We start from the raw sequence: 21,944 nt of genomic DNA on the forward strand, positions 1-21,944 counted from the left end.
CTGAAAAACTCGCAGCCTTCGCCCAGGGAAGCGGGGCAGCGGCTCCCTTTGTTCGCACCACACCAGGTGGGTGTCCCGGTCGACCCCGCTGGCCACGTGGCCGCGCCCCTCCCCTCCGCTGAGCTCCAGCGGCCTGGAGTGCGCTCGCCCGTTCGGCCCTGCGCCTCATCCCCATCCCCGGGAGGCTGCCAAGGAGGGGCCGTCGGGTGGGTTGGCGTCCGTCTGGGTTCCCCGCCGGCCCCGAGAGGAAAACCCGGGAGGCGCTGAGATGACCGGCAGTAACCCCGGCCCGGGTGCCCGCGGCCGGGGTCAACGACCGCACTCGCGCCGCGGCCCGCGCGGCATCCGGGACCGCCCCGCCGCCCGCCCATCACCTTATCGCCTAGCAACGCCCACCCGCGCGCCACCATTGGGCCGGCGCGAACGCCCCTGGCACCCGATTGGTTGCTGCTGCCGCCGCGCCACGCCCTCAGCCTACTCCGCGCGGGCAGCGACGGCTGCGTGGAGTCGGCGGCCGAGATGCGGGCAGACGGGTCCGTCCGTCCTTCCGCGCGCCTGTGGGTCCGAGCGCCCCGCCGCGGCCGGCGGGAACCCCGGTGTGGCCGCGGTGTAGTCCCCAGTGTGGCCCAAGCATTCCCATCCCGCACACGTGGCGCCGGCGAACACAGGGGTCGGAGGCGCGCCGCGGGCTCAGTCACAGCCGCGTGCTCGTCCGGGCCCGCGAGGCGGGAGGCGGAAGTCGGGGGGCGGTGGTTTCCCGCCCGCCCCGCCCCCGGCACCCCCCAGGCCCAGCCCCACCCCCCGGCGCGTTCCCGCGCAGGGTCCCGGCTCGGGCGGCGGCGCGCACGGGCATCACCCCACCGGCGGCGGCGCGCCGGGTCCCGGGGCGCAGCCCCGACGCTCATTGGCCTGGGCGGCGCAGCCAAGCTGTCAGCCCATGTGGCGTGGCCGCCCGGGGATGGCCGCTGTTTAAATAGCGCCGGCGCCGGCCTAGAGGGAGCCAGAGAGACGGCAGCGGCCCCGGCCTCCCGCTCCGCCGCGCTTCAGCCTCCCGCTCCGCCGCGCTCCAGCCTCGCTCTCCGCCGCCCGCACCGCCGCCCGCGCCGCCGCCCGCGCCCTCACCAGGTACGAGCAGCCGGCGCTGGGGCCGGGGCGCGGGTCGGGGTCGGGGCCGGGGCCGGGGTCCGGGGGGCGGCCCGGCTCCTCATCCTCCGCCCCCAGGGCGCTCGTGGCCTGGCCCCGTATCCGGGGGTCGCCTCCACGGCCTGCCTGGGTTTCGGTGTTTGAGCCTCTTCGGAAGCGCCCGGGGCCCCGCGGAGCAGGTGGGCGGATGGCGGGGGAAGGACGCCGGGGAGCGCCGCCAACAGCCGCCTTCGCTTCCCCGGGGGGAGGCCGCGGACCCTGGAGGGCCTGGAGGAGCCCCCAGCTCGGCCTCCCCGCGCCCACAAAGGCGCCGCCGGGCCCTGTCCGCCGCATCCTCCTCCCGGGGCCGCCCGGTAGCCGAGGCCCAGCCCGAAGGGGACGCCGCGAGGGAGGAAGGGAGTGGGCGCCGGGGCCGGCCTCCCCATCACGTGGCGCCGCCCGGACGAAGCGCAGGGGTCCCGAGCAGCCCCCGCCCGGGGCGAAGGGAGGCCGGGCGCGCGGCGGTGTCCCCACCCCCTGCCTGGCCGTCGACCCCTCGTGAATAGCAAGCGGCGAGGACCCAGCGTGCGGGCCTGGAGCCGGCCCGGGGCAGCCAAGCCTCTGTGAATGGCGGTGGGTGGGAAGGCGGCCGCCTCCCTGCCGGGACGGCCCGAGGGAGGCCGCACTGCCGAGGGGCGGCCCGCACATCAGGCCCTGGGGCCTCGTGCAAGTGGCCAGACCAGGGCTGGCCTCCGCCCCCTCCCCCCAGAGCTGCACCAGCCCCCATTGTGGATGAGGAGCCGGCGGCCTGGGCACCCGTTCGGGGTCTTAGGGACCCGGGCCTCAGGGAGGGCCTGCTGTGTTCTGGGTCGGTATGGGGAGGCAAGCAAGTGTCTGTGGGTTCACCCGCGCAGGTGAGGGGTGCCAGGCAACACCTGCGTGTCCTGGCCAGGAGCGGTTCTCCAGGTTGGACCCTGCTGGAGGGGTTGGACTGGCTGGGTTGGTCCACAGTGGGGCAGGGGCCCCTTTTCCCACAGAGCACAGGCCTATCCCCGTTTCGTCCCTCCCCAGCCTTGGTGGCTCTTGGACTGGCCTGGACAGCAGGCCTCCACCCCAGCACAGGTGGGCATGGGCGCTGAGTACCCCCCTCTAGGGCTCTCTGCCACCTCCATGCCCCGGCTTTGGGACCCTGCCTCTCCGTTTCCTTGATGCCTCTTAGGCTGGCCACCTGGGGCCTTGTCCCCATCTCGGGTGGCCTGCCTGCCCCTCACTGTGAGCCCCCGGGCGCCCCAGGGATGGTCTGGGACAAGCTCCAGGAGCCTTGGAAGGCTGAGGCTCAGCTGAGTGGAAGCGGACACAGGCGCAGAAACTACTAACTCCTGGGGAGGCCAGGGCAGCAGGGCCCCAGTGGGGTCCCCTAGCCAATACCCGGAACTGAATGGGTCAGGGCCCAGAGGTGGGCCTGTTCCCAGAGCACGCAGCCCCTCCCAGCGAGAGCGGGGCCAGGGCCCACATGGACCCTCAGGGTGGCGCTTGGCCCACCTGGGTTGCCCGCCCATTCTGGGTGCCGAGGCTAACGGGGGTGCTGTGGCCGGGATGTGTGGGGCACTCACACGGCCCGCCCTGCAGAGCAGCCATGGAGGAGGTGGTGATTGCCGGTATGTCCGGGAAGCTTCCGGAGTCGGAGAACTTGCAGGAGTTCTGGGACAACCTCATCGGCGGCGTGGACATGGTTACGGACGACGACCGTCGCTGGAAGGCGGGTATGTGGCTGCGGGACTCCCTGTGCCTGGGGTGGGAAGTCCCCACACCAGCCTCCCTGCTGCACTGTGTCCTCACCACCCAGGCACTGGCCTGATCCCAGTGCCAGCCGCAGAGCCACTGGTCACCCATGGGCGAGTCCAAGCTGCAGCCTCCTTCCTGGACATTGCACCAGAATGGCCTAGAAAATGCGCCCAGGAGGCTCCCCCAAGAGCTGCAAGGCCAGGGGCCAGCCCAGGCAGGGCCCACCTGCTTGTTACGGAGGAGCCAAGCTCAGAGGATGGGTCACGGGCTGGGGACTGTCACCCATGCAGGGGGCAGGTGGGGGGCCAGAGCCCTTCCAGCCAGGCTGCCCCCGCCTGTGTCCTGAGCTGGCAGGTTGCATACCAGGTGCGCTCCGGGAGGCTGGTCCAACTCCCCCACGCCCAGTAGGCTCTTCCACAGAGCAGCTCTACCTGACGGGCAAGCTGTGAGTCAGCATGGTGGAGCTGAGGCAGCAGCCAGGCAGAGGGTCCCCCAGCCTCACTCCCACCGAGCTCTCTCTGTTCTGGGGCCCATCTCTGGATTAGGGCTTGGGTCTTGTGCAACAGACGTGGTCGTACCAGTCCCCGCTTTGGGGCCACGGTCTTCGCCTCCTGGGGAGCCTGTTCCATTGTTTGGGTCTCCCAGGCATAGCGGAGAGTCCTTAATTCCACCATGGTCCCTCTAGGGACCCCACAGGGCCCCCATCTCTGGGCAGCGTCAGTCAGAGATTTAAACACTTGCCTGTCCCGCAGGGCTCTACGGCCTGCCCCGGCGGTCCGGCAAACTGAAGGACCTGTCTAGGTTCGATGCCTCCTTCTTTGGAGTCCACCCCAAGCAGGCACACACCATGGACCCTCAGCTGCGGCTGCTGCTGGAAGTCACCTATGAGGCCATCGTGGACGCAGGTGGGTCGGGCATTCGAGACTGCTGTGCCGAGGGCTCCTGCTGCCCGTGTGGAATAGGCAGTGCTCTCTCTGTTCTTGGTTCTGGTAGAACCAGGTGCCGGCACCACCTGCGCTCCCTGGCTGTGCCCCTGGCCAACGGGCTCAGGGAGGTGTGGGCCACGGGGTAGGCCACGGTTTCACAACTGCACCCCAGAGGTGTCATGGGTGTGCCCTGACCTGGGTGTACCAGTTTCCTCACTCCCTATGTCTGGCTGGTGCTGGGGCAGGGGCAGGGGCTGGAGTGACGAGAGGCAGAGCGGGAGGTTCTTGAGGGGCCCTCTGGGCCCCCACCCCACCAGCCAAGCAGCAGGTAGCACTGGCCCTGCTGTCTCTCCCCTCCCATCCTCCCCACCACCCTGCCCACGTTCCCCAACCCTAGGCATTCCCACCCCATCCCGCCAGCCTGGCCCACGCTCTGGCTGGCACGTGACTTCGGACAAGCGCAACGCCATTTTTTTTTATTATTTCTTTTTTATTTATATTTATTTATTTGTTTATTCATTTCTTTTTTTTTTTTTTTTTTTTTTTTTTTTGAGACGGAGTCTCGCTCTGTCGCCCAGGCTGGAGTGCAGTGGCCAGATCTCAGCTCACTGCAAGCTCCGCCTCCCGGGTTTACGCCATTCTCCCGCCTCAGCCTCCCGAGTAGCTGGGACTACAGGCGCCCGCCACCTCGCCCGGCTAAGTTTTTGTATTTTTTAGTAGAGACGGGGTTTCACCGTGTCAGCCAGGATGGTCTCGATCTCCTGACCTTGTGATCCGCCCGTCTCGGCCTCCCAAAGTGCTGGGATTACAGGCTTGAGCCACCGCGCCCGGCCTGTTTATTCATTTCTATGAATAAACAGTGAGACGGGGTCTCACTGTGTCACCTAGGCTGAGTGCAGTGGTATGATCTCAGCTCACTGCAACCTCCACCTCCTGAGTTCACGCCATTCTCCTGCCTCAGCCTCCCAAGTAGCTGGGATTACATGCGTGTGCCACCATGCCTGGCTAATTTTTGTATTTTTAGTAGAGATGGGGTTTCACCATGTTGGGCAGGATGGTCTCGATCTCCTGACCTTGTGATCCACCCGCCTCGGCCTCCCAAAGTGCTGGGATTACAGGCGTGAGCCACTGCGCCCGGCCACACCGTTTCTTAAGGTTCAGGAGCTCCCTCCCTGGGTGGAGAAGGACCTCCTGATGGGGGAGGCTGAGCCCCTGGCTGCCCTTGGGCGTGAGCGGTTCACACACCCACCCACCCTAGGGCAGAGCCAGCCCACCGGGGCAAGGAGGGGCCCTACTGGCTGAGAGGCGGAGGCCGTTCCCCTGCGCCCTTCCTGCTGCCAGGCCCCACCCCAAGACTGAGGTTCTGCTCCCCTGGGGGTGGCCGGTGTTCCTCTCTCCTTTCTGAGCTTGGACACTTGGTCTTTGTCTCCTCGGCTCCTTATCACGGCCTGTCCTGGCGCAGGCTGCCCTTGGTGCTGGAGAGGCCACTGGCCAACGGGCTCATCAGAGCTTGCCGGTGACACCAGGGGCCAAAGGCGTCGCCTGGGGACAATGCAGCCCTCTGTCCTTCCCGGAGCCACTCTGGCCGCGCCTGGTGCCCTCCCCTGGGCCCGCCTGCCCCTTCCGCCTCGTTCCCCCTGTGACCTGGTTCTTGTTCCAGGCCTCACCTGGGCTGGCTGCTGCCCACAGGCTCTGCTCCGGCCCCTCTACAGCACACCTCACCCTCCTTAGGCCCCTTCCAGGGTCCCACTGGGATGGCCCGCCACCCCAAGCCCGTAGGCTGAGACAGGACCTTCACCCTAGAGCTGCATGGGCGGGCGGGCGGGCAGGCTGGTGGGCTGGCTGATGGGCGGGCTGCACTGTGGGACCCAGCCATGGGGTCTTGACCACTGTTTGTGGCAGGCATCAACCCAGCTTCACTCCGAGGGACACACACTGGCGTCTGGGTGGGCGTGAGCGGCTCTGAGGCCTCGGAGGCCCTGAGCCGCGACCCTGAGACGCTCGTGGGCTACAGCATGGTGGGCTGCCAGCGAGCCATGATGGCCAACCGGCTCTCCTTCTTCTTCGACTTCAAAGGTGGGTCCTGCCCAGCCTCCTGCAATGGTGGGTGGCCTTCAGGTCCCCACGTGCTGAGCAGAAACCACGTGGTGTGGGCTCATTCCGTGTAGCGTGTGTCCCGCCTGGTGGCGGGAGGTATGCCCGGGGTCTCCTGGGCTCGCAGCCCCACCTGAGCCGTGGCGCCTTTCCTTCCAGGGCCCAGCATCGCCCTGGACACGGCCTGCTCCTCCAGCATGGTGGCCCTGCAGAGCGCCTACCAGGCCATCTCCAGCGGGCAATGCCCTGCCGCCATCGTGGGGGGCATCAATGTCCTGCTGAAGCCCAACACCTCCGTGCAGTTCCTGCGGCTGGGGATGCTGAGCCCCGAGGGCACCTGCAAGGCCTTCGACGCAGAGGGTGAGTGTGTGGCCGGGGCAGCCAGGACAGTGGCACGGGAGTGTGTGGCCAGCACGGCCAGGGCAGCCAGGACAGTGGCATGGGAGTGTGTGGCCGGTGCGGCCAAGGCAGCCAGGACAGTGGCACGGGAGTGTGTGGCCAGCGTGTCCTGGGCAGCCAGGACAGTGGCACAGGAGTGTGTGGCCGGCGCGGCCAGGGCAGCCAGGACAGTGGCACAGGATGGCCCCCTGCACCCGCCCCATGCTGTGTAGCATCCTGCCAGCTCCCAGGACCCCCACCCAAACACCCACGCCACACCCCAGAGCTCCTCCTGGTGGGGTGAGGGCCAGTGTGGGGCTGAGCCTGGGGCCTGAGGTGCTGCTCCGCCCAGGGAACGGGTACTGCCGCTCGGAGGGTGTGGTGGCCGTCCTGCTGACCAAGAAGTCCCTGGCCCGGCGGGTGTACGCCACCATCCTGAACGCCGGCACCAATACAGACGGCTGCAAGGAGCAAGGTGGGCTCTGCCGGGGTGCCTGGGGGCAGGTGGGAGCCAGGGCTGGGGCCGCAGCGCTGAGCCGAGCCCTCCGCAGGCGTGACCTTCCCCTCTGGAGAGGCCCAGGAGCAGCTCATCCGTTCCTTGTACCAGTCGGCTGGAGTGGCCCCTGAGTCATTTGAGTACATCGAAGCCCACGGCACAGGCACCAAGGTGATGCGCCCCCGCCAACTCACCACCCCATGACCCTAATCCATGCCCACGCCTGGAGAGGTGGCCTGGCCAGAGCCCCTGACCCCCCCGTGTTTCCCACAGGTGGGCGACCCCCAGGAGCTGAATGGCATCGCCCGAGCCCTGTGCACCACCCGCCAGGAGCCACTGCTCGTCGGCTCCACGAAGTCCAACATGGGGCACCCGGAGCCAGTCTCGGGGCTGGCAGCCCTGGCCAAGGTAGGTGGAGCTGGGCCTGGGGGACCCTCAGCCCCCTGCTCCCTGGGACTGGGTTGCGCCATGGCTGGGCACTGCTGCTTCCCATTTGCCAAGTGGAGGCAGGGGCTTCCCCACCAGGAACCCCTGTCCCCCGGGCTATGCTTCGGGTCTGAGCAGAGGCACTGAGGCTGACAGCAGGGAGAGCTCATAGCCAGGCTCGCTGGACCTTCCCTGGGGGTCTCACGTCCTGCCGAGCGCCTGCCAGACATGGAGCCAAGCTGGAGGAGCCGCTTGGGTTGGAAGAGCGAGACAGGGGCAGGCCTGGGGGAGGTCAGCTGCAGCATCAGGGTCTCCCGTGTTGCCCACCCGTGTCTACAGCTTCCCGACCCACTAACAGAGGCCTGCGGCTCTTCAGAGACCAGGCACAGGAGCCCCGACACCCGCAGTCACTCGGGCCTTCTGCAGCCTCTGAGATGCAACATCTGGACCAAGGGGGCCTTAGTGTTCAGGCCACAGCCAGGCTTTGGAGGGTCCACATCAGGCTGGGAGGCAGCAAGGCCCGAAGGGGAGGTCTTGGACCAAGCTGAGGGCAGGGCCACGGCGGCTCAGTCATCAGACCCCTGTGCCATGGCAGGATTAGGTTGGGGACAGGAAGTGTGTCGGAGAGGGCCCTGGAACCCTGGCCCCACGTGAGCGTCCCGGGGCAGCGCCTGCCCCCAGCTCAGGCAGCAGTGCAGGGAGTGGGGCGGCTGCCCACCCACCATGTACCCCCACAGGTGCTGCTGTCCCTGGAGCACGGGCTCTGGGCCCCCAACCTGCACTTCCACAGCCCCCACCCTGAGATCCCAGCACTGTTGGATGGGCGGCTGCAAGTGGTGGCCCAGCCCCTGCCCGTCCGTGGTGGCAACGTGGGCATCAACTCCTTTGGCTTTGGGGGTTCCAACGTGCACGTCATCCTGAGGCCCCACACGCAGCCGCCCCCGGCACCCGCCCCACACGCCAGCCTGCCCCGTCTGCTGCGGGCTAGTGGACGCACCCCTGAGGCCGTGCAGGAGCTGCTGGAGCAGGGCCTCCAGCACAGCCAGGAGCTGGCTTTCCTGAGCATGCTGAATGACATCGCGGCCATCCCCACCACGGCCATGCCCTTCCGCGGCTATGCCGTGCTGGGTGGCGAGCACAGTGGCCCAGAGGTGCAGCAGGTGCCCGCTGGCGAGCGCCCGCTCTGGTTCATCTGCTCTGGTGAGCCCACACTCTGTCCCCAAGGTGGTCCCTTCTCTGGGGAGAGGGCAGGCGAGCTGGAGCCGGTGGTCTCCTGAGGTGCTCTCTGGGACAGGGATGGGCACCCAGTGGCACGGGATGGCGCTAAGCCTCGTGACATACTCTCTGGGACAGGGATGGGCACGCAGTGGCGCGGGATGGCGCTAAGCCTCGTGACATACTCTCTGGGACAGGGATGGGCACGCAGTGGCGCGGGATGGGGCTGAGCCTCATGCGCCTGGACCGCTTCCGAGACTCTATCCTGCGCTCCGACGAGGCTGTGAAGCCGTTCGGCCTGAAGGTGTCGCAGCTGCTTCTGAGCATGGACGAGAGCACCTTTGACGACATCGTCCACGCCTTCGTGAGCCTGACTGCCATCCAGGTAGGACCCAGCTTGCCTGTGTGTGTGCAATGCCAGCCCAGGGCTCTGGCTTTCCCTGGAGCCCAGGAGCTGCAGTCTCTAGTCAGGACCCTGACAGCCTCTTTGCCGGGCAGAGCCTTGTGCTGGGGGTAGGACGGGAGCAGGGAGGGGAGGGGTCTCAGTGGGGCCTGGGTGCTGGGGCCACAGGGGCTTCTCCTGCCAGGAGACCTGGGAGGGTCGATGCGGCCGGGGTGGAGATGGCCCAGTGGGGCCGGGGGGCCGCCCCCAACAGCTGCACCTGCTGGAGGTTGCGAGCTGAGTGTCCTGTTTCTACCCCAGATAGGCCTGATAGACCTGCTGAGCTGCATGGGGCTGAGACCAGACGGCATCATCGGCCACTCTCTGGGGGAGGTGGCCTGTGGCTATGCTGACGGCTGCCTGTCCCAGGAGGAGGCCGTCCTCGCTGCCTACTGGAGGGGGCAATGCATCAAAGAAGCCCATCTCCCGCCGGGCGCCATGGCAGCCGTGGGTAGGTGTCCCCGAGGTCTCCCGGAGGGGCCCCCAGCACCTCCAAGAAAGGAGGCTGCCTTCTCGCTGTGGGGTCCTCACCTGCAGCCCTGGCCTGGCCCCTGTAGGATAGAGTGGCCCCCGCTGGCCCAGGGACACCCAGCTCAGACACAGCCGTGCGCAAGTCCCCGTGCAGCTGCCCCACTGTTCCCACACCTGGCAGCCTTGGGCCTAGGCACGTGCCCATGGGCATCAGGCCTGCGTGGAGCCCCCTGGGACACAGCCCCGGCATAGTAAGAACCCAGGGGCTTTAGTGAAGTCAACACACAGGTCGCCAGGGTTCCCTCAGACTGGTGCCCTCCGTTGACACCCATCTCAGCCCTGTGGGCCACATGTGGGCAGGGCTTGGAAAGAACTGGGACTGCAGAGGACTGAGGGGCCACCATCTGGGACTGGGCTCCCAGGAGCTGCCCCTGGCAGCTCTGTAATGACGCCTCCACCCACGGGTCAAACACAGCAGGGGGCGAACGTTTCTCATGAAGGCTCCAAGGCTGCCATTACCACGCCTATCATTACTGCCCCCAGCTGCAGGCGGTGTCCTGGGTAGGTGGGTGGCTGGGAGCAGCTCAGTCCCCACGCTAAGCCTCTGAGGCTGGCTCTGCCATAGGCTTGTCCTGGGAGGAGTGTAAACAGCGCTGCCCCCCGGGCGTGGTGCCCGCCTGCCACAACTCCAAGGACACAGTCACCATCTCGGGACCTCAGGTGGGTGCTGCGGCCCAGGCTGGCTCCTCTGTCCCCTGCGCCTGCCATTGCAAGTCTGGCAGGGACATGCGGCCACGGTCTATGCCCTGTGAAGCTCTGACGGGCCTGGGGATGGGGCAGGCTTGTCCCCAGGTCCCTTGCGCATTCCCTCTTGGTTCTCTCTACCTCCCTGAGCCTGAGGTGGGTGCCCGGCCAGGATGCTCATCCAGGCTCCCACGATGCCCAGGCCTCTGTGTTCGAGTTCATGGAGCAGCTGAGGAAGGAAGGTGTGTTTGCCAAGGAGGTGCGGACCGGCGGCATGGCCTTCCACTCCTACTTCATGGAGGCCATCGCACCCCCACTGCTGCAGGCGCTCAAGAAGGTGCTGACTCGGCCCGGGGGGCGCGGGGCGGGCCGGGGTGCCCGTGACCCAGCACTGACCTGGCCCCTCGTGCAGGTGATCCGGGAGCCGAAGCCACGCTCAGCCCGCTGGCTCAGCACCTCCATCCCCGAGGCCCAGTGGCACAGCAGCCTGGCACGCACGTCCTCTGCCGAGTACAATGTCAACAACCTGGTGAGCCCTGTGCTGTTCCAGGAGGCCCTGTGTCACGTGCCCGAGCACGCGGTGGTGCTGGAGGTCGCGCCCCATGCCCTGCTGCAGGTAGGCCCAGCCTGGGGGCGGCGGGCGCCGGGAATCTGGGACGGGCATCTCGGCTGAGCACCAAGGGAGCCCACGCGCCCTGCCGCCCCCAGGCTGTCCTGAAGCGTGGCCTGAAGCCGGGCTGCACCATCATCCCCCTGATGAAGAAGGATCACAGGGACAACCTGGAGTTCTTCCTCACCGGCATCGGCAGGCTGCACCTCTCAGGGTGGGTCCCTTCCCATCGCGGGCCTCATCTCCTGCAGTCGACGGCGTGGGGTGGGTGAGCAGGGCTGCAGGACCCTCACTGACCCAGGCTGGTGGGAGCAGCCCTGGATGGTCCACCACAGGGAGTGGGTCGGCTGAACCCAGAGCCCCTGGACCCCGGTGACGGATGTGCCGCCTGTGCCTCCCTTCTCCACAGCATCGACGCCAACCCCAATGCCCTGTTCCCGCCTGTGGAGTTCCCAGCTCCCCGAGGAACCCCCCTCATCTCCCCACTCATCAAGTGGGACCACAGCCTGGCCTGGGACGTGCCAGCTGCCGAGGACTTCCCCAACGGCTCTGGTTCCCCCTCGGCCGCCGTCTACAACATCGGTGAGCAGGGGCCCGGCGGGTGGGCAAGCTCTTCCCTCCCCACACCAGTGCTGAGGCCTGTGCCCTCCCGCAGACACCAGCTCCGAGTCTCCCGACCACTACCTGGTGGATCACACCATCGACGGCCGCGTCATCTTCCCCGCCACTGGCTACCTGTGCATAGTGTGGAAGACGCTGGCCCGGGCCCTGGGCCTGGCCGTGGAGCAGCTGCCTGTGGTGTTTGAGGACGTGGTGCTGCACCAGGCCACCATCCTGCCCAAGACTGGTGAGGGGCACCCCAGGACCAAGGCGGGGGCAGCTGGGGGCAGGTGCTGCCCTCTGATCTCTGACTCTCCTGCTCTGCAGGGACTGTGTCCCTGGAGGTACGGCTCCTGGAGGCCTCCCGCGCCTTCGAGGTGTCACAGAACGGCAACCTGATAGTGAGTGGTAAGCAGGGCTGGTGGCGTGGGAGCTGCGGGGGCTGTGCCCGCTGGCCATGCCACCCGTCTTCAGGTTCTTCCACACCTGCCTGCCTGCAGGGAAGGTGTACCAGTGGGAGGACCCTGACCCCAGGCTCTTCAACCACCCGGAAAGCCCCACCCCCAACCCCGAGGAGCCCCTTTTCCTGACCCAGGCTGAGGTTTACAAGGAGCTGCGTCTGCGTGGCTACGACTATGGCCCTCACTTCCATGGCATCCTGGAGGCCAGCCTGGAAGGTGGGTACTGACCGTGCTGCTGCCCAAGCCACCGGGGAGGGCGGTCGCCATTGTGGGGGCCACAGAGGGCACCCACGGCTGGGCATGCAGCCTCAGAGGGAGCCGAGGGGCCCGGCGGGCTCTGGGAGGTGGCCCAGGGACCTGGGAGCTCCACAGCACCAACCAGGCCCTGTGTGCAGGTGAGTCGGGGAGGCTGCTGTGGAAGGACAACTGGGTGAGCTTCCTGGACGCCATGCTGCAGATATCCATCCTGGGCTTGGCCAAGCGCAGCCTGCACCTGCCCACCCGCATCACCGCCATCCACATCGACCCTGCCACCCACAGGCAGAAGCTGTACACGCTGCAGGACGACGCCCAAGGTAGCCCCTTCCCAACCCCAACCCAGGGCTCCCAGCCAACTGTGCCACACTCACCCGGCTGTCCCCACAGTGGCTGACGTGGTGGTGAGCAGGTGGCTGAGCATCACAGTGGCCGGAGGCGTCCACATGTCCCGTGTCCACACTGAGTCGGCCCCGCGGCGGCAGCAGGACCAGCAGGTGCCCATCCTGGAGAAGTTTTGCTTCACGCCCCACATGGAGGAGGGGTGCCTGTCTGAGCGTGCTGCCCTGCAGAAGGAGCTGCAGCTGTGCAAGGGTGAGGTCCCGGCCCTGCCAACTTCGGACACCCCTGGCGATGGGGAGCAATCGCCTCCCTTTCGTGTTGACCCCAGACTTGCCTCTCCATGGGGCCCCCTTCGGAGTCAGCAACCCCAGCCCAACTCTCCGGCCGGAGCTCATGACGGCAGCGTCCCTCCCTCCCCAGCCCCCTGTCTTCCTTGTCCCTGGTCACTGTTCCTCAGTCTTGAAGGGGGTCTTGGGGGCAAAGATGACAGATTCAGCCCCAGGTCACACTTTGGCTAGGCAGAGTAGTCTCTGCAGCTGAATGCGGCCCCTCACTGTGTCCACGGTGGTCAGGAGTCAACGTCACAATGGTGGGCAGCCCCCTCCTCATCCCTCAGCTATTTCTTGTCCTGTAGGCAGAGCTGGGTGTTGGCCCCAGAAAGACAGTGTGGGTCTGAGAGCCCATGCCAGGCAGATGCCCTGGGGCTTTGGGAACACCAGGCCTGCCTCCCTCCCTCCCCAGGGCTGGCGCAGGCACTGCAGACCAAGGTGACCCAGCAGGGGCTGAGGATGGTGGTGCCCGGACTGGATGGGGCCCAGGTCCCCCAGGACCCCCTACAGCAGGGACTGCCCCAGCTGCTGTCAGCTGCCTGCAGGCTTCAGCTCAACGGGAACCTGCAGCTGGAGCTGGCGCAGGTGCTGGCCCAGAAGAGGCCTGAGCTGTCAGAGGACCCTCTGCTCAGCGGCCTCCTGGACTCCCCGGCGCTCAGGGCCTGCCTGGACACTGCTGTGGAGAACATGCCCAGCCGGAAGATGAAGGTGGTGGAGGTGGGTGCCTCCTGGCAGCCAGGCCCTTGCCCTGAACGTCGCGCGACCCACCCCAACATCAGTCACAGAAGGAGACACAGACACGGGGAGGCCCTGGGCAGTGGGAGGGGCCGGCCAGCTGCCTGTGGTTCTGTGCAGGCGTCCTGTGCAGTCCATACAGCCACCGTGGAGGGCCCGTGGGCTCCAAGAGGTGCACCTAGGCAGGACCCCAGGGATAAGACCAGTGACATCTGTGCGTGCCCGTGGCTGGCACCATCATCGGGTTGACGGGGAAGCCTTTCTGCCAGACTCTGGTCTCAGACATTTTGCTCAGCCCCAGGTCAGGGGCACCGGCCTGGTGTGGGGCTGATTCCAGAATTTACCCCCTTCAGGTGCTGGCTGGCCACGGCCACCTGTATTCCCGCATCCCAGGCCTGCTTGGCGCCCAGCCCCTGCTGCAGCTGAGCTACACGGCCACCGACCGCCACCCTCAGGCCCTGGAGGCTGCCGAGGCCCAGCTGCAGCAGCACGACATTGCCCAGGGCCAGTGGGACCCTGCGGACCCTGCCCCCAGCACCCTGGGCAGCACTGACCTCCTGGTGTGCAACTGTGCTGTGGCTGCCCTCGGGGACCCGGCCTCAGCTCTCAGCAACATGGTGGCTACCCTGAGAGAAGGGGGCTTCCTGCTGCTGCACACACTGCTCCGGGGGCACCCCCTCGGGGAGACCGTGGCCTTCCTCACCTCCGCTGAGCCTCAGTACGGCCAGGGCATCCTGAGCCAGGTGCGGCCGCCGGGCAGGGGGACGGGGTGGGGGCCGGGTGAGGACCAGGCCGGCCGGGTGCTGACCGCCGCCCCCACAGGACGCGTGGGAGAGCCTCTTCTCCAGTGTGTCGCTGCGCCTGGTGGGCCTGAAGAAGTCCTTCTACGGCTCTGCACTCTTCCTGTGCCGCCGGCCCGCCCCGCAGGACAGCCCCATCTTCCTGCCGGTGGACGACACCAGCTTCCGCTGGGTGGAGTCGCTGAAGGTCAGGCCCCGCCCCACTTCCAGGCCCCGCCTCACTGCCCCGCTTGTTCCAGGCCCCGCCCCACTGCCCGGCTTGTTCCAGGCCCCGCCCCACTGCCCAGCTTGCCGAGCGAGGCCTGACCATCCCTGTCCCGCTGCAGGGCATCCTGGCTGACGAGGACTCCTCCCGGCCTGTGTGGCTGAAGGCCGTCAACTGTGCCACCTCAGGCGTGGTGGGCTTGGTGAACTGTCTCCGCCAAGAGCCCGGCGGGCACCGCCTCCGGTAGGAGCACGGCCCCTCACCCCTTCCCCTTCCCCTTCCCCACTCGCCTCCCCCTCCCCAGCCTGAGCTCACCGCCTCTGCCCCCAGGTGCGTGCTGCTGTCCAACCTCAGCAGCACCTCCCGCGTCCCAGAGGTGGACCCGGGCTCCGCAGAGCTGCAAAAGGTGTTGCAGGGAGACCTGGTGATGAACGTCTACCGCGACGGGGCCTGGGGGGCCTTCCGCCACTTCCTGCTGGAGGAGGGTGAGCCCCCCACACTGCCCTGCCCCTCCCGGGAGACTGCGCCTGCAGGCCCCGCAGTAGCCCCACCTCCTGTTTCCCTAGACAAGCCTGAGGAGCCCACGGCACACGCCTTTGTGACCACCCTCACCCGGGGGGACCTGTCCTCCATCCGCTGGGTCTGCTCCTCGCTGCGCCATGCCCAGCCCTCCCGCCCCGGCGCCCAGCTCTGCACGGTCTACTACGCCTCCCTCAACTTCCGCGACATCATGCTGGCCACCGGCAAGCTGTCCCCTGAGGCCATTCCAGGTATGGGTGGCGTGGGGCCGTGGGAGTGGACCGGACCGGGGAACAGAGACCCCAGCAGCCAGGACCTGCCTGGAAGCCCCTTGGGAGGGAAGGGTGGGCAGTGGGGGGCTCAGTGCCGTCTCCCCCAGGGAAGTGGGCCTCCCAGGACAACCTGCTAGGCATGGAGTTCTCGGGCCGAGACCCCAGTGGCAAGCGTGTGATGGGACTGGTGCCCGCCGAGGGCCTGGCCACCTCTGTCCTGCTGTCACCGGACTTTCTCTGGGACGTGCCATCCAACTGGTGAGTGTGTCCGGGGTGCGAGCCTGGGCCCCACGTGGATGGTGACCAGGCCTGCACTGACCCACCTGCTGCATCCCCAGGACCCTGGAGGAGGCGGCCTCAGTGCCCGTCGTCTACTGCACAGCCTACTACTCGCTGGTGGTGCGCGGGCGGGTGCGCCCCGGGGAGACAGTGCTCATCCACTCGGGCTCCGGCGGCGTGGGCCAGGCCGCCATCGCCATCGCCCTCAGTCTGGGCTGCCGCGTCTTCACCACCGTGGGTAAGGCCCTGCCCCCAGAGCCGGGCGCCGCCCTCCCAGCCCCACCACCCCGGCTCACCAGCGGCACCTCCTTTCCCCACCAGGGTCGTCCGAGAAGCGGGCATACCTCCAGGCCAGGTTCCCCCAGCTTGACAGCACCAGCTTCGCCAACTCCCGGGACACATCATTCGAGCAGCATGTCCTGCGGCACACGGGCGGGAAGGGTGAGCAGCCCCCACAGCCCCCACAGCCCCCGCCTGCCTCCTGCCCAGGGAGAAGCGGGGTCTGGCCCGTTGGGCGGCAGTGGCTGGGCCTGCAGTGGGTGTGACTGTTGGCCCCTCTGGCGCCGTAGGTGTTGACCTGGTCTTGAACTCCTTGGCGGAAGAGAAGCTGCAGGCCAGCGTGAGGTGCTTGGCTCAGCACGGTCGCTTCCTGGAAATTGGCAAATTCGACCTTTCTCAGAACCACCCACTTGGTGAGGCCGGCAGCACCTGGGCGGGGGTGGGCATGGATGGGTGTGGGTGGACGTGTGGAAGGCCCTGGGTGAGCACGTCCCCTGCCCACAGGCATGGCCATCTTCCTGAAGAACGTGACATTCCACGGGATCCTACTGGATGCGCTCTTGGATGGCAGTGCCGAATGGCAGGAGGTGGCGGCGCTCCTGCAGGCCGGCATCCGGGATGGGGTGGTACAGCCCCTCAAGTGCACAGTGTTCCCTGGGGCCCAGGTGGAGGACGCCTTCCGCTACATGGCCCAGGGGAAGCACATCGGCAAAGTCCTCGTGCAGGTGAGGGGAGGAGTCCTGGCGCCTCGGGCATCCCAGGCTCTGGTCCCCAGGCAGTGCCTGAGCTGGTGGGTGCTGCTGCCCGGACGCAGGTGCTTGCGGAGGAGCCGGAGGCAGTGCTGAAGGGGGCCAAACCCACGCTGATGTCGGCCATCTCCAAGACCTTCTGCCCGGCCTACAAGAGCTACATCATCGCTGGAGGTCTGGGTGGCCTCGGCCTGGAGTTGGCACAGTGGCTGATCCAGCGTGGGGCGCAGAAGCTCGTGTTGACCTCTCGCTCCGGGGTCCGGACAGGTGAGTCGGCAGGGGTGCCTGTGGACCAGCCTGGGCCAGGCGCAGCCCCGGGCCCCTGAGTCCTTCTCTGCAGCCCACCATCGTGGGCTGTCACGGCGTGTGGGGTCTGTTCCCCTCCATCTTGGCGGGCGCTTGCTGGACAGGGCTCTGCGGCTGCTCCTCACTTCCCCAGCCTGGCATGTGGGGAAGAGACTGTGTACCCTGGCCCGGTCCAGCCCACAGTCCTGTGTCCCGCAGGCTACCAGGCCAAGCAGGTCCGCCAGTGGAGGCGCCAGGGCGTGCAGGTGCTGGTGTCCACCAGCAACATCAGCTCCCTGGAGGGGGCCCGGGGCCTCATCGCCGAGGCGGCGCAGCTCGGGCCCGTGGGCGGCATCTTCAACCTAACCATGGTGAGGGGAAGCCCCGAGACCAAGGCAGGGCCCTGTGTGGGCGGGTGAGGCCCTGGAGCCGCAGGGAGTGCTGAGGATGCCTCCCCCAGGTCTTGAGAGACGCCATGCTGGAGAACCAGACCCCGGAGTTCTTCCAGGACGTCTGCAAGCCCAAGTACAGTGGCACCCTGAACCTGGACAGGTGGGCACCGCGCAGCCCTGCTCCCCCCTCTGCTGGGGTCTGGGCTCAGGGCTGTGGGAGCCGAGGTGGTTCGCTGACAGCCCTCTCTGGCCTTTCCTGGGGTGGGAGGTTGGGGGTTCCTGGGGGTGCCGGCCGATGGGGAGTGACACGCGTGCCCACAGGGTGACCCGGGAGGCGTGCCCTGAGCTGGACTACTTTGTGGTCTTCTCCTCTGTGAGCTCCGGGCGCGGCAATGCCGGACAGAGCAACTATGGCTTTGCCAACTCTGCCATGGAGCGCATCTGCGAGAAACGCCGGCACGAAGGCCTCCCAGGTGGGCCCCACCCTCTCCCCTTGGCCCTGCCCACCCCCCCTCTCCCGGTGGCCACTCCCCACCCCCACCTTCTCCCCGCAGCCCTGCCCACCTGCCCCCTCGCCCACAGGCCTGGCCGTGCAGTGGGGCGCCATCGGCGACGTGGGCATTTTGGCGGACACAGTGAACATCAACGCCACGGTCATCGGTGGCACGCTGCCCCAGCGTGTGGCCTCCTGCCTGGAGGTGCTGGACCTTTTCCTGAACCAGCCCCACATGGTCCTGAGCAGTTTCGTGCTGGCTGAGAAGGCTGCGGCCTACAGGGACAGGGACGGCGAGCAAGACCTGGTGAAGGCCGTGGCACACATCCTGGGTGAGCACTGCCAGCAGGAGCCGTGCCACGCGGTTCCCCTGCTGGCATCAGGGTCTTGGGACGGACATAGCAGTCATGGCCCTGTGTGCCTCAGTTTCCCCTTGTGCAGAGCCAGGGTGCGGGCGCAGGTGTCACTGTGGTGATGGTGCGTTGGGAGATGCACAGCCTTTACACCCCTGGGTGTCAGCCCTGCCCCACGCAGGCCGTCCCCATGTCCCCCGCCGAAATTGCCAACCGAGCACATCCCTTCCAGGCATCCGCGACTTGGCTGCCATCAACCTGGACAGCTCACTGGCGGACCTGGGCCTGGACTCGCTAATGAGCGTGGAGGTGCGCCAGACGCTGGAGCGCGAGCTCAACCTGGTGCTGTCCATGCGTGAGGTGCGGCAGCTAACGCTCCGGAGACTGCAGGAGCTGTCCTTGAAGGCGGATGCGGCCAACGGTGCGTGCGAGTGACCAGGCGGGAGTGGGGTCCCCGGGCTGCCCCAGGCCTTCCTCCTTGCTGTCTGGACCACATCCCAGCAGGCATCCCACCCTTCATCACGGTGCCATTCTGAGCATTCCACCCCAACTCCCACCAGACATAGCACCGTGGGGACTTGCGTGCGTGTCTGCGTCCTTGCGTGGGTGCCAGGGCCCTGCAGCCAGACCAGCCTGGCATTTGCCCCTGTCTTCACAGAGCTGGCATCCCCCACACCCAAGGAGGACGGTCCGGCCCAGCAGCAGACTCAACTGAACCTGCGCTCCCTGCTGGTGAACCCCGAGGGCCCCACCCTGATGCGGCTCAATTCAGTGCAGAGCTCTGAGCGACCCCTATTCCTGGTGCACCCAATCGAGGGCTCCACCACCGTGTTCCACAGCCTGGCCTCCCGGCTCAGCATCCCCACCTATGGCCTGCAGTGCACCCGAGGTACTCCCGGGCCCTCCTCTGGACACGGTGGTCAGTGCTGGCCATCACGGGGCCCGTGGCTGCCATCTGCACATGCTGAGTGCCTGGCACTGCCGTTGCAGCTGCGCCCCTCGACAGCATCCACAGCCTGGCTGCCTACTACATCGACTGCATCAGGCAGGTGCAGCCCGAGGGCCCCTACCGCGTGGCCGGCTACTCCTATGGGGCCTGCGTGGCCTTTGAAATGTGCTCCCAGCTGCAGGCCCAGCAGAACCCAGCCCCCACCCACAACAGCCTCTTCCTGTTCGATGGCTCGCACACTTACGTACTGGCCTACACCCAGGTGAGAGCCAGGCCAGCCCTAGAGGCCTGTGGCACACATCTGGGCTCCCTCCCTGTGCCCGGCTGTGGGAGATGGTCGCTTGGGAGGCTCCGCCCCTTCCATCTGTTCAGCAGCCCCTCCTTCCTCTCAGAGCTACCGGGCAAAGCTGACCCCAGGCTGTGAGGCTGAGGCCGAGACGGAGGCCATATGCTTCTTCGTGCAGCAGTTCACGGACATGGAGCACAACAGGGTTGGTCCCCGACACCCCTGAGGCCGCCGGACCCAGAACACTGGGCAGGAAAGGAAGGGTGGGATGGGACGCCAAGAGCTTTATTAAAGGCCCCCCAGCTTCACCCCTTTAATAGCCGACCCCGGCTGGATGCAGTGGTTCACGCCTGTAATCCCGGCACTTTGGGAGGCTGAGGCAGGCGGATCACCTAAGGTCGGGAGTTCGAGACCAGCCTGACCAACATGGAGAAACCCCTTCTCTATTCAAAACACAAAAATTAGCCGGGCGTGGTGGCACTCCCCTGTAGTCCCAGCTACTCGGGCTGAGACAGGAGAATCGCTTGAACCCGGGAGGCGGAGGTTGTGGTGAGCTGAGATCGCGCCATTGCACCCCAGCCTGGGCAACAAGAACAAAACTCTGTCTCAAAAAAAGGTGCAGCACGGTGCTGTGGGTGCTGCCGGCACCTGCTCAGAGCCCGACCCCGCAGGTGCTGTGGGTGCTGCCGGCACCTGCTCAGAGCCCGACCCCGCAGGTGCTGGAGGCGCTGCTGCCGCTGAAGGGCCTGGAGGAGCGCGTGGCGGCCGCCGTGGACCTGATCATCAAGAGCCACCAGGGCCTGGACCGCCAGGAGCTGAGCTTCGCGGCCCTGTCCTTCTACTACAAGCTGCGCGCCGCCGAGCAGTACACGCCCAAGGCCAAGTACCATGGCAACGTGATGCTGCTGCGTGCCAAGACGGGTGGCGCCTACGGCGAGGACCTGGGCGCGGACTACAACCTCTCCCAGGTGTGCAAGCGGCCTAAGGGGAACGGGGACGGGAGTGGGTGGGGCAGCGGCTGATGGCACCCCCTGCAGGTATGCGACGGGAAAGTGTCTGTCCACGTCATCGAGGGTGACCACCGCACACTGCTGGAGGGCAGCGGCCTGGAATCCATCGTCAGCATCATCCACAGCTCCCTGGCTGAGCCACGTGTGAGCGTGCGGGAGGGCTAGGCCCATGCCCCCCGCCACCGAGGCCACTCCGCCATCCCCACCCCCCGCCACACAACGGGGCAGGAAGGGTCCTGCCGGTAGGACCCTGCCCGGCCCAGTGCCACTGCCCTCCGAGGCTGCTAGACGTAGGCGTTAGGCATGTCCCACCCACCCGCCGCCTCCCATGGCACCTCGGGGACACCAGAGCCGCCGACTTGGAGACTCCTGGTCTGTGAAGAGCCGGCGATGCCTGCAGGAACCGGGCTGGGCCTCGTGCGCCCGTGGGATCTGCGCTTGGTCTTTCTGCGCTTGGATTTGCATATTTATTGCATTGCTGGTAGAGACCCCAGGCCTGTCCACCCTGCAAAGACTCCTCAGGCAGCGTGTGGGTCCCGCACACTGCCCTCATTTCCCCGATGTCCCCTGCGGGCACGGGTGGCCACCCAGGCCTGCTGGCTGCGGCCCCCTCTTGGCCAGGCCTTGGCTCAGCCCGCTGCGTGGGAGGTCGTGTGGGCCAGTCCCCGAGGAGCTGGGTCCCTGCACAGGCACACAGTGCCTGGCCACACCCATGATGCAGGGCTGGCCTCCAACCCTGCGGACCGCGCCGGGCACCAACTCCGTGTTTGGTGTTTGTCTGTGTTTGTTTTTCAAGAAATGATTCAAATTGCTGCTCGGGTTTTGAAATTTACTGTAACTGTCAGTGTTCACGTCCGGACCCCGTTTCATTTTTACACCAATTTGGTAAAAATGCTGCTCTCAGCCTCCCACAATTAAACCGCATGTGATCTCTGCCGCCATCTTTTCTTCCCTCCTCCCTGACCCGGCAGCTGCAAGCTCTCCAGCTCCGCCCCACCCAGTCACGGGGCCGTGAAGGGGATGCCCTCTGTCCTCTGATCCCCAGTTCCCGCACATCCCTAGGCCATGTCCCAGAGCCGGGGCTGGGCCAGGGAGTGAGGAAGGAGCCTGCGTGGCAGCCCCGGGTTTCCCTGGAAGGCACTGGGACTGGCGGTGTATCAAGGTTCTGGCCAAAAACAGCACCAGTAGGAAACGTGTAGGAGGTGCAGATGTTGGGAAGTTGGCGTCAGCTGACGAGGAGAGGCCCATTGTGGAGAATAGTATTTGTTTGAAGTCAGCAGATTGTAGGCATTCGCCCCTGCCAAAGATGCCGTCACAGCCTCGCCAACACAGTAGCGCCACGGGCTGCCAGGCTGACACAGAAGATTTGGGTTTAGGCAAAGGAGTAGAGGCTGAGAGGGAGCAAGGAGCAGGGAGCCCTGGGAACCTGGACCCCCAGCATCGAGGGGTGGGGTGGATGCAGCCTCCAGGACCCATAAGGGCAGCACCCCACGGGTGGCTTTCCGGGGGCACTGGGTAGACATGAGCTTGGGGTAGAGGCAGGAGGCGAGAGCCCGGACTGGATTTCGGGAACGGGCAGAACAGGCCAGCCTGGGGTTCCGGAAAGCACAGCGCGCCCACTGAAGAGGCCTTCCAGTGAATG

The 21,944-nt window shown here is 66.8% G+C and overlaps 1 protein-coding gene and 1 long non-coding RNA gene across 2 annotated transcripts in view; one reads left to right on the forward strand and one right to left on the reverse strand.

Annotated features, from left to right (window-relative positions):
• Positions 1-21,944, reverse strand: part of LOC126939083 (uncharacterized) — a 100,414-nt gene that overhangs the window by 70,839 nt on the left and 7,631 nt on the right. The window contains exon 2 of the long non-coding RNA XR_007720306.1: positions 4,521-4,599. This is a non-coding gene — a long non-coding RNA (uncharacterized LOC126939083). The remainder of the gene's footprint in view (positions 1-4,520; positions 4,600-21,944) is intronic.
• On the forward strand, positions 990-21,235 carry FASN (fatty acid synthase). Its single transcript, XM_050763970.1, has 43 exons — positions 990-1,125; positions 2,752-2,885; positions 3,660-3,812; positions 5,736-5,909; positions 6,087-6,287; positions 6,658-6,780; positions 6,857-6,972; positions 7,075-7,209; positions 7,965-8,427; positions 8,640-8,827; positions 9,146-9,335; positions 9,981-10,075; positions 10,302-10,436; positions 10,512-10,715; positions 10,808-10,923; positions 11,119-11,291; positions 11,365-11,556; positions 11,637-11,717; positions 11,810-11,986; positions 12,166-12,345; positions 12,416-12,619; positions 13,109-13,413; positions 13,785-14,174; positions 14,254-14,418; positions 14,558-14,679; positions 14,767-14,921; positions 15,003-15,206; positions 15,335-15,485; positions 15,566-15,744; positions 15,828-15,947; positions 16,076-16,198; positions 16,290-16,510; positions 16,600-16,801; positions 17,039-17,190; positions 17,280-17,371; positions 17,533-17,684; positions 17,794-18,036; positions 18,290-18,478; positions 18,716-18,946; positions 19,048-19,268; positions 19,399-19,497; positions 20,009-20,260; positions 20,330-21,235. Exons 2-43 carry the CDS (start codon positions 2,759-2,761, stop codon positions 20,465-20,467), a joined length of 7,533 nt encoding a protein of 2,510 aa, XP_050619927.1. The 5' UTR covers positions 990-1,125; positions 2,752-2,758; the 3' UTR covers positions 20,468-21,235.

This window comes from Macaca thibetana, chromosome 16, assembly GCF_024542745.1.
Source record: "Macaca thibetana thibetana isolate TM-01 chromosome 16, ASM2454274v1, whole genome shotgun sequence".
Classification (NCBI taxonomy): domain Eukaryota; kingdom Metazoa; phylum Chordata; class Mammalia; order Primates; family Cercopithecidae; genus Macaca; species Macaca thibetana.

Coding starts and splice junctions, on each gene's coding strand:
- FASN (XM_050763970.1), top strand. CDS start 2,759: ATGGAGGAGGTGGTGATTGCCGGTATGTCCGGGAAGCTTCCGGAGTCG. Junction 3,813..5,735: donor TGAGGCCATCGTGGACGCAG/GTGGGTCGGGCA, acceptor TGTTTGTGGCAG/GCATCAACCCAGCTTCACTC. Junction 6,288..6,657: donor CAAGGCCTTCGACGCAGAGG/GTGAGTGTGTGG, acceptor TGCTCCGCCCAG/GGAACGGGTACTGCCGCTCG.